The sequence below is a fragment of the Colobus angolensis genome, unplaced genomic scaffold, assembly GCF_000951035.1.
Source record: "Colobus angolensis palliatus isolate OR3802 unplaced genomic scaffold, Cang.pa_1.0 Scaffold423, whole genome shotgun sequence".
Lineage (NCBI taxonomy): Eukaryota > Metazoa > Chordata > Mammalia > Primates > Cercopithecidae > Colobus > Colobus angolensis.
Genome location: NW_012117633.1, coordinates 579,002 through 589,664, shown reverse-complemented (window position 1 = coordinate 589,664; position 10,663 = coordinate 579,002). Strand labels below are relative to the sequence as shown.

Here is a 10,663-nt window from a genome sequence, read left to right as displayed (position 1 = left end):
TCATCAAGCAGGTCCAAACGCCAAAACCCAGATGCATGAGGCTCCCAGGTGTAAAAGGCTGGGTGGTGGCATGGTCTGGCAACTACTCATCAGTAACCAAAGCTCATCAAACAGGACACAAGGTGGGTTCCTGCCTCACAGCCCTGCAGTTGCTGTCCCTGGTGCTGAACGGCAACCGCCTCACCAGGGCCTACGTCTTTGTCCTGAGCTAGAGAAACAGGATTTCTATCCATGCCCATCCACCCATTAAGAGAGAGAAGAGGGGTAAAGGGAGATGAGGGAGGAAGCTGAGATGGAGAGACAAATGAACTCCTGAGAGGTAGCCAGGGAAAAGGGAAGCATGTTTTGACAGCATTTGCAAATAATGGATTCATCGAGACTTTTACCTCTTAGGAAACTGTGGGGAGGGAGTAGAGGGCACACATGCCCCCCACTTCTGTATCTAGCCAGAGGGCTGCGCATGGATCCACTAGGAAATGCCACCCCATGCCACAGGCTCTCTATGAATTGCCCAAGCATCTCATGATGGGTATCTCCCAGGCAAGGTTGGCACGTAGACTATGGCAAGTCCAGGCATGGCAGGTGGCCAGCCAAGCACATCTGGGGTATCTGCTACAGCCTTAGGACTCAGAAGTGGAAGAATCTGGTGTTGGGCATTTCCAAAAACAAAGACAAGGTAGAGAGTGTCTGGAGCCCCCCAGAGGTCTTGGGGATTCCCTGGAATGAGCTGATCGCTAGCAAGAAAAAAAGGAGGCAGGGCCAGCTTTATGATTTGTCACCTAGCACCCAGCATTTCTGTCCAGAGTCCTTGGCTGGGGAGCTCCCCTCCAGAGAAGGGCTTTCAGCAAGACTCGCATTTGGACCAAAAAAAGCACTTGGTCAGGTGGAGTTTGATGGGGGAAAATGAGGTGAGCAAAAGAAAAAGTACCCTTCATTCATGCATCTGTTCTGAGGCCAGTTCGGAACAACTCCTCCATGCCAGCAGCCCAGGTCATGTTCAAAGAAGACTCTGGAGAAAAAGATTCCTAGGGCAGCTCTGATGATTCAGTGGCAAAGGCACCACCACTTGGGCTGCAGTTTACGAACCCTTAAGGCCAAGGGGCAAAGGTCACCCTACAGAAACCAGAGCTCAAATGAAAAGAAGCCAGGGAAATATATACAAGAGTGACAATTATAACTTCTAAACAGCTTGGATAGGGATAAGATAACCTGAGGTGACTGGATACTTCAGAACAAATTATTCGCACATCTTTCTTCCTGTCCTTTAACGTAAACACATACATACATATCAAGTTTCAAAGAAAATCAGCTGAATTATTGCTTTATCGCCTTCTAAAGCCAACAAAAATGACATACAATAACATAGGCCAGTGATGCACACAGCCCCACTAGAAAGAGAAATACACACAATCAGGGAGGGTATGTTTCAAAACTGGAACTGCTGATTCCTCGAGGGGAAGAAGAAACTCACCAAAAAAAAAAAAAAAAAAGAATAAAAACCCCTCAACTTGGCGGTAATGCCTTGCATCGAGACTACAGCAGGAAATGAACAGTTTGATCTTTCTTGGAAATGTCCTTCCCAAAAAAGACCTGCCCTGGGGTCGGCTGAGGAGGTGCTTTCACAAATTCAGGTGTTTTTCAGAACCTGGGGAGACAATTCCAGCCTCGTGCTGATGTTCTTGGAGCTGATGAAAGTGTCTAAAGTAGGTAGAAATGCACATTTTTACATAAAAAGCAAAACCACCCACGTAGACATTTCTGGGCAGCCTGGCTCCTTTCCCAGCCTGAAGTGCTGTCTGGGGAGATGAGCGAGTGCTTCTGGAGGTTGGGTCTTCCCGTCTGGATCCAGGGAGAGCCTGGCGAGGACGGGGGCACTGGAATAGCATTCTTAATCCAACGGGAAGGGCCCAGGCACATAAGCATTGTGCAGGAAGAAACGGCAGCAGCTTGGCCTCCTCTGCGGGTTCTGACGGTTAAGGCTTCTGTTCAGTAGACGTAGCAGGGTTCCCTGCCTGGAGAGGAAGGGACAGTCCTGGTGTCAACGGTGGGAACGTTTGGGTCCATTTCTCTCTACCATCAGGCCTTAAAACCTTGCCTGATATTCTCCAATAAAGAGACCTCTAGAAGCCTAAGGTCAGAAAATAGATTTTTTTTGTGTTGGGGGGAAAGGGGAGGTGAGGAGGGTGGCAGTCATGGAATACCATGAAACCAACATGAAATTTAGGGTCAGATCAGGGTTCCAGTCTCAATTCTGAGCCTCAGTTTCCTCAAAGGGGTTGTTGCTGGAGGCTTAAATGAGATATTACATGTACTGCACCAAACACAAAATAAACATAGGTCCCGATCCCTTATCCAAATCCCTTGAGCATAGTTTTATTTGGGAATTTAAAATTTTTAGAATTTATTAGACACATACATGTGCATCATACATACATAAATAATCATGTAACATATACACATATATGTATGTATACACATATGTAACACCAGCATAATCAAGCAGATAATATGCCTGCCGTGTATTATGAACATTCATATAAAGTGGGGAAAAGAGAGTCGAAGTAGAATTATATTCACTCAGGTCAGGTTTCACCACTGCGTTAGGAAAAAGCTTTGTTTGCAGAGCTTTCTGGAATTTGGCTTTGTGGATAGGGGATGGTGAGTCTCTTGTGCTCATCACATCAATGCTGACTTTGATGGTGCATGTACCATCAGGCAGTGCTCGGTCAAGCACCACAGGTGCATTCTCAGTGGGCCCTGAGGACAGCCTGGCGGTGTGGACACTGCTAACCCATTTTACAGATGAGGAAACTGAAGTTCATGACGTTCAGTCATTTGCAACTTACACCAGTGCCTATCTAATCGTGATTTTTTTTAATGTATATTTTTTCAAATTGATTTTTAACTACATAGGCTGTACATGAAACATTAACCCCATAAATATTGTAACCATTTCTGGCCACGCGTGGTGGCTCACGCCTATGATCCCAGCACTTTGGGAGGCCGAGGCGAACGGATCACCTGAGGTCAGGAGTTCGAGACCAGCCTGTCCAACATGGTGAAACTCCATCTCTACAAAAAATATAAAAATTAGCTGGGCATGGTGGCAGGCGCCTGTAATTCCAGCTAATTGGGAAGCTGAGGAAGGAGAATGGCTTGAACCCGGGAGGCAGAGGTTGCAGTGAGCTGAGATACGAGACTGCATCATTGCACTCCAGCCTGGGTGACAAGGGTAGAACTCCATCTCAAAAAAAAAAAAAAGTAACCATTTCTAATTAAGCTAACCTCTGATGTCCCGCCCTTTTGTTTTATCAACAAAAGGTGATGCAGCTAGAAGGGCCAGCCAAACGCATGAGCCCAGAGCCCCGGTCACCTGCCTCCTGGCCTGGTGCCTTTCACCCACTCCAGGCAGCCCAGCTTTGTTTCCTCCCTAAATGGAAACAGACATCACCATCCTCTTTACAGGAACTCTGAACACTCCCCACCCCTCACTTCTCCCCTTGCACAGCCTCTTTCCTTGGGTACAACAGCCCCAGTCTCTGAGGCTTGGCCACCCTAACTGAGTTCCCCATTCCTGTGACTGCAGGGTTCTTCCCAGGTTCCCCAGCAGAGCCCCTTCATACCTGGTCAAACTTGGTTCTCATAAAGACTTTGCCTCTTCTTGGATTTCAATTCCTTTAGCCACTGGGGAGAGGGTTCATCCGACCTGAAACCACAAAGCCAGTAAGAGACTAGCTGAAACCAGACTGTGGGCTCCTCGTGGGCAGGACTGAGTGGTACCCGACTGTCTATCCCTGGGCCCAGGCGGGGCTGCGGCAAGCACTTGGAGGTGGCAAAGATGCCCGTATTAACGGGACTGATAAGCGAGCAGTAGAAATTCACCAGTGTCCAACAATGGGGAATATTAAATAAATCAGGGGTCCCCAACCCCCTGGGCCACAGACTGATACTGGTCCATGGCCTGTTAGGAACGGGGGCCACACAGCAGGAGGTGAGTGGTGGGAGAGTGAGTGAAGCGTCGTCTGTATTCACATCCGCTCCCCATCACTCACATTCCACCTGATCTCTGCCTCCTGTCCGATCAGCGGTAGCATTAGATTCTCACAGGAGCGTGAACCCTATTGTGAACTGCGCATGCGCGGGATCTAGGTTGCGGGCTCCTTATGATAATCTAATGCCTGATGATCTGTCACCCCCGGATGGTACCATCGAGTTGCAGGAAAACAAGCCCAGGGTTCTCACTGATTCGACATTACTGTGAGCTGTAGAATTACTTCCTTATAATAACAATGTAATAATAATAGAAATAAAATACACAGTGAATGTAATGTGTTTGAATCATTACAAAACCACCCCCCATACCCCTGGTCTGTGGAAAAATTGTCTTCCACAAAACTGGTCCATGGTGCCAGAAAGGTTGGGGACCGCTCAAATAAATCACAGTATATCCGTTCTATGAGATAATCTGCAGGCATAAAAATGTATCTTGGTTGGGCACAGTGGCTCACGCCTGTAACTCCAACACTTAGGGAGGCAGAGGCAGGAGGACAGCTTGAGCCCAGGAGTTTGAGACCAGCCTGGGCAACACAGTGAGACCCCATTCTCCACAAAACGCAAACAAACAAAAAATTCATCTTATATAAAATTATTTCCATCCATCCTTTTGTCATGCAAATAGCTATTCATCCTTCCATCTGTCTATCCAGGTAAGTGTCTCTGATGGTTAGTTTTATGCATCAATTTAAACCTAATGTGTACCCAGATATTTGGTCAGACATTATTCTAGATGTTTATGCAAAGACATTTTTTCTTAGATGAGGTTAACATTTAAATCAGTAGGTGCTGAGTAGCGCAGACCTACCCTCTGTGATATGAAAGGGCCTCATTCGGAGCTTGTAGTGAGCCGAGATCGCGCCACTGAACTCCAGCCTGGGCAACAGAGTGAGACTCCGTCTCAAAAAAAAAAAAAAAAAAAAGAAAGGGCCTCATCTATTCAGTTAAAGGCCTGAACAGAAAAAGATTGGCCTTGCCAGGTGCGGTGGCTCACGCCTGTAATCCCAGCACTTTGGGAGGCCGAGGCGGGCGGATCACGAGGTCAGGAGATCAAGACCATCCTGGCTAACATGGTGAAACCCTGTCTCTACTAAAAATACAAAAAAAAAATTAGCCGGGCATGGTGGTAGGTGCCTGTAGTCCCAGCTACTTGGGAGGCAGAGGCAGGAGAATGGCGGGAACCTGGGAGGTGGAGCTTGCAGTAAGCCAAGATAGCGCCATTGTACTCCAGCCTGGGCGACAGAGTGAGACTCCGTCTCGAAAGAAAAGAAAAGAAAAAGACGGGCCTTCCAGGAAGAAGAGGGGAGCCTTTTGGACTTGGACTCTTCCCTGCACCCCCAGCCTGCTGGTCTACTCTGCAGATTTTGGACTTGCCTTCCTCCACAATCACATGAGCCAATTCCTTAAAATCAATCTCTATACATACATACAAGCGTCTACACGTGCATACATATATACGTACATGTATATATAGCTGACCCTTGAACAACACAGTTTGAACTGTGTGGGTCCACTTGGATTTTCTTCTGCCTCTGCCACCGCTGAGGCAGTAAGACCAAACCCTCTTCTTCCGCCTCCCCCTCAGCCTGCTCAATGGGAAAACAATGATGATGAAGAATGAAGACCTTTATGATGATCCACTTCCACTTAATGAACAGGAAATACATTTTCTCTTCCTTATATGTTCTTAATAACATCTTTTCTCTAGCTTACTTTATTGTAAGAATATATAAAATATAACATACAAAATATATGTGGTTATGGGTGGGGCTTCCGGTCAATACTAGGCTATTAGTAGTTAGGTTTTAGAAAGTCAAAAGCTACATGCAGATTTTTGACTAGGTAGAGGTCAGTACCCCTAATCTCTGCCTTGTTCAGGGGTCAACTGTATTATTTACACCCCCACACACAAACACACACACATACACATGACTGGTTCTGTTTCTCTGGAGAACGCTGAACAATACAATGCCCATAAGACAAACAGAGATGCCTTTTGTTTATCAAATGTCAATAATAATTGTTTTGGGGAGGTGAGATTTGTTTAAACTTCTTTTTTTTTGAGACGGAGTCTTGCTCTGTCGCCCAGGCTGGAGTACAGTGGCATGATCTCGGCTCACTGCAAGCTCTGCCTCCTGGGTTCATGCCATTCTCCTGCCTCAGCCTTCCCAGTAGCTGGGACTACAGGTGCCCGCCACCACGCCCGGCTAATTTTTTGTATTTTTAGTAGAGATGGGGTTTCACTGTGTTAGGCAGGATGGTCTCAATCTCCTGACATTGTGATCTGCCTGACTCGGCCTCCCAAAGTGCTGGGATTACAGGTGTGAGCCACCACGCCCAGCCTGTTTAAACTTTTTAAAATGGAAGAACACATACAGAAAGGCACTCAAATAAAAATATGCGTAGCTCAATGAATTTTCTCAAAGTGAATACATTTGAGTAGCCACCATCTACATGGTACTATTTTTGAGTTTTATTTTTTTTTACCTTCTTCTTAGCAGTTTTCTGTGTTCTCAGAATTTCTTACAATGAGAACACATCATTTTAATAAAAACAATAAAGTCAGGCCAGGCACGGTAGCTCATGCCTGTAATCCTAGCACTTTGGGAGGCAGAGGATCGCCCAGGAATTCGAGACCGGCCTGGGCAACATGGCAAAATCCTGTCTCTACAAAAAATAGCCAGGCGTGGTGGCACACAACTATGGTCCCAGCCACTCACGGAGGCTGAGGCAGGGGATTCACCTGAGACTGGAGAGGTGGAGGCTATAATCACGCCACTGCACTCCAGCCTGGGCAACAGAGTAAGACCCTCTCTCAAAAACAAAAAATGAAACAAAACAAAAAACAATAAAGTCATCATTGTTTAAAACTTTATTCAAGAAAAAAAATCACGTTTATGAAGATTGTAAACAGGCTCGGGAAAATATTCATATAGAACATGGAGCAGGGGAATCAAACTCTGCAAACGTTGTGATCTCAGCTATGTTACAAAGAAAAAGAAAATGGAAGGAGAGATGTCCAGATATCAACAGTAGTGGTCTTTGCACGGTGGGATCGTGGATGATTTTCTTTTTCCCTTTGTATTCTTTTTGTATTTTCTACAGTGAAGATCTACTGCTTTTATAATCGAACACACAGGCACACAGGACGTGACTGATTCTGTTCTCAGAGAAAGCTCGTGAGACCCGTGGCCCTGGAGGGGTCAGAAAAGATGCTGGCCTGGTTGGCGGTGCGGTCGGGGTCTGCACCTGAGGGGACTAGAGGTGAGGTGACTCTGGAGTCTAGGGGCAGGCCTTCAACTGCTATGCCGGCCAGTCTAGTAATGAGGAAGAAGAGGGCCCCCTGGGCAGATGGGGGTCTAGGGTACTCTAGACCTCAGCCAAGCTTTGCCTAATAGTGGAGACACAAGCCCAGGCCTCCAGAGATGCCTCTGAAACCGTGGTCTGGGAGTTCCTCCAGCCACAGAGAAATGCGAGAGCCCGCCACAGACTTTGGAGCCGGAATTCTGGCATTACCAGAGCAGGGAGGCACTGTCTCAACTATGGCCCTGTCTCTCTCTAACGTCTCGCCTTCAGGTTCCCACAGCCCACTCTGTGCTATGTATCGTGCACTGCTTGAGGCTCCCAGGTCCATCTGGCCTCCAGGCCTTTGCATGCGCAGCGGCTTTAGCCTGGGATCCCCTCTCACTGCCCTTGGTCCAGCTAAGACCCAGTTGTCCACCATGATTCAGTTCAAGTATCTCCTTCTCTTGGAAGCTTCTTTTTATTTATTAGAGAGGCAGGGATTCACTGCATTGCCCAGACTGGAGTGCAGTGGCACGATCATAGCCTCCATTTCCTAGGCTCAAGGGATTCTCCCACTTCAGCCTCTGGAGTAGCTGGGACCACAGGCATGTGCCACCACAGCCAGCTAAGTTTTTTTCTTTTCTTTATTTCTTTTTTTATTTTTTGAGACTCATTCTGTAGTCCAGGCTGGAGTGCAATGGTGCAATTATAGCTCACTACCGCCTCCAACTCCTGGCCTCAAGTGATCCTCTCACCTCTGCCTTCCAAAGTGCTGGGATTATAGGCGTGAGCCACTGCACCCAGCTGGAAGTCTTTTTGCCGCCCATCTCAAGTGTGCACTATGAGCCCTTCCTCTGCTTCCCTCCATCACAGGGGTCAGAGAAGGGGCCAGAGAGTAAATATTCCTGATTCTGTGGGCCGTGGGGTGTCTGCACTACTTCTTAATTCTGCAGCGGTAGTACTAAAGCAGTTATAGACAATACATAAATGAATGCATGCGGCTGTGTTCCAACAAAGCTTACTTACAAAAACAGATGGGGGCTGGATTTGGCCTGTGAGCCATAGCTTACCCACCCTTGTTCTGATCCAGCCAGCACTTACTATCATTACAACTCTAGCATCAGGAACAATCCCTAACTTTTATGGGTTAACAGTGCTCATAAGATTTCCACTCTGCTTCACTGAGTACTTCTACATCCCAGGGCTCAGGCAAAGCGCTTTAGACACACTCTTGTTTCACCCTCATGACCACCTCGGAAGGTTAGGAGGTTAGAAAACCCATTTTACAGATGAAGAAACTGAGGTTCAGGAGGTCAAGTGCCTTTTCCCAGGTCATGCAGCTCTTAAGCAGCAAAGCTGGAATTAAACCCTGGCTGTGTGACCTTCGATCCCCTGTTCTTTTTTTTGTTTGTTTGTTTTTTGTTTTTGTTTTTTTTTGAGACGGAGTCTCGCTCTGTGGCCCAGGCTGGAGTACAGTGGCCGGATCTCAGCTCACTGCAAGCTCCGCCTCCCGGGTTTACGCCATTCTCCTGCCTCAGCCTCCCGAGTAGCTGGGACTACAGGCGCCCGCCACCTCGCCCGGCTAATTTTTTGTATTTTTTAGTAGAGACGGGGTTTCACCGTGTTAGCCAGGATGGTCTTGATCCCCTGACCTCGTGATCCGCCCGTCTCGGCCTCCCAAAGTGCTGGGATTACAGGCTTGAGCCACCGCGCCCGGCCCGATCCCCTGTTCTTAACTTCCACCTGCAGATGCTGAAACACCCCAGTCTGAGAGCCTCTTGGGGGGTAGAAGCTGCTTTGTGCTCATTTCTACACAGAGCAGGCTGAGCCCAGGATCGGGACAGCTGTTTCATGAAGGGAATGAAACTGATCTCATTCAACGTGGCCGTGCCCTTTGATCCACCTTCCCAGGGCCCCCAGATCGCTGAAGATAAAGATACCTCCCCGAAGGGTAAGAGGAGGGAGAATGCCTCAGTTTCCCCGTCGGTCTGGAGAGGGCTAAACCAGAGCAGTAGTTCTCCAACAACGGTGCCCTGGCGTTCCGTGCGGCCTGAGGTGGCAGGGGCGGGGGAAGAGGAGAGGCCAGCTGGCCTCATTCCTGGCCTCCTTCCCCGGCCTCTGATGTCCTTTTGAGGTATCAGAGCGTTGAGAGTTCACATGAACAAAGCTTCTGCTGCTAGAGAAAATTAAAAAGTGGAAACTCCCTTCTATTCAGCTCTAAAAACTATGCAAGCACCTCTCTAGAAGTACAGCCTGAGTTTGGGAAGAGAGGGACCCCCATTCCCCAAGACCCCCTCACCTCTCATCTTTGTCCATGCTGGAAGGCAGCACGCGACTGCCAAGCACCCCAGGCTGGAAGGGGGACTTGGGGCTCTTGGGCTGGGGTGCCCAGCTGGGGGTCTCGCTGGGACTGTCCACCTCTGGCCTCTTGTGCAGCTGAGCCTGGGGAGAGAAGAGTGCCGAGTCTGTAAACCGCCCTTTGTCTGGGAAAGGGCCCCCTCCCATGGCAACGTCAGGTACGATGAGCCTTCTGCAAACACTCGGGGACCCCTGAGTCGGAATAAAGCCAGACAGGAAACATGGGGGCTGAGAAAAGTCAGATGTCAATCTGCCATTCCAAGCAGCCACCCTCGACCCCCAAGATCGAATCACCACCCAAACCCACAGAATCACATTCTCTTTTGCTGAAAAGCCACCATCTGTAGTGTGCTCAGCGCACGGCATGCCACCCTGACAACCCTAAATGGAGAGAGCAGCTCCCTCCATCCAACAGCTGCAGCTTAACTTAAATAAAACGAAGTTGTTGACAGTCCATTAGAGTCCCATAAGAAAACCATCGGGCAGATATCCACCCATTGCTGGAGGGCATGTTGGGGACAGAACACAATGGTATGCGTAAAATTCCCTTGTAGGACTTGAGGTGTGAGTGGTGGCAGGTGGCTTCTCTCTCAGGCAGTACTGGGACAGCCCCCGGCAACAGCAGTCATCACCATTGTCCACTGATGGCTTCTGTGCACTGATCACCCATCATTTGGGCTCTACCAGGCTCAAGTAACATGACACATGTGAGTTCGTTCCATGTATGTAAGATTCTTTTAGGCTTTCCCCTATTTCACAGGGCAAGAGAGCCCAAAGGTCAATCCCAAAGTCACCCAGCTTTTATGAACTGGGATTCACACCAGGTCTGCCTGCAGCCCAACTCCAGGGTTCTTTCCAGAACAAGCCCTGCAATCTCCCCCGGTTGTTTCTTTTTTTTTGAAACAGAGTCTCGCTCTGTTGCCCAGACTGGAGTGCAGTGGCGCAATCTCGGCTCACTGCAAGCTCC

The 10,663-nt window shown here is 48.4% G+C and overlaps 1 protein-coding gene across 1 annotated transcript in view; it reads right to left on the bottom strand.

Moving 5' to 3' along the window:
- Positions 1 to 1,156: 1,156 nt before the first annotated feature.
- KIAA1671 (KIAA1671 ortholog) overlaps positions 1,157 to 10,663 on the bottom strand; it is a 186,475-nt gene continuing 176,968 nt past the window's right edge. Inside the window, exons 11-13 of the mRNA XM_011956724.1 lie at positions 9,638 to 9,780; positions 3,624 to 3,706; positions 1,157 to 2,012 (exon numbers count right to left, since the gene is read on the bottom strand). Coding sequence (XP_011812114.1) covers positions 3,628 to 3,706; positions 9,638 to 9,780 — 222 coding nt within the window. The 3' untranslated portion in view covers positions 1,157 to 2,012; positions 3,624 to 3,627. The remainder of the gene's footprint in view (positions 2,013 to 3,623; positions 3,707 to 9,637; positions 9,781 to 10,663) is intronic.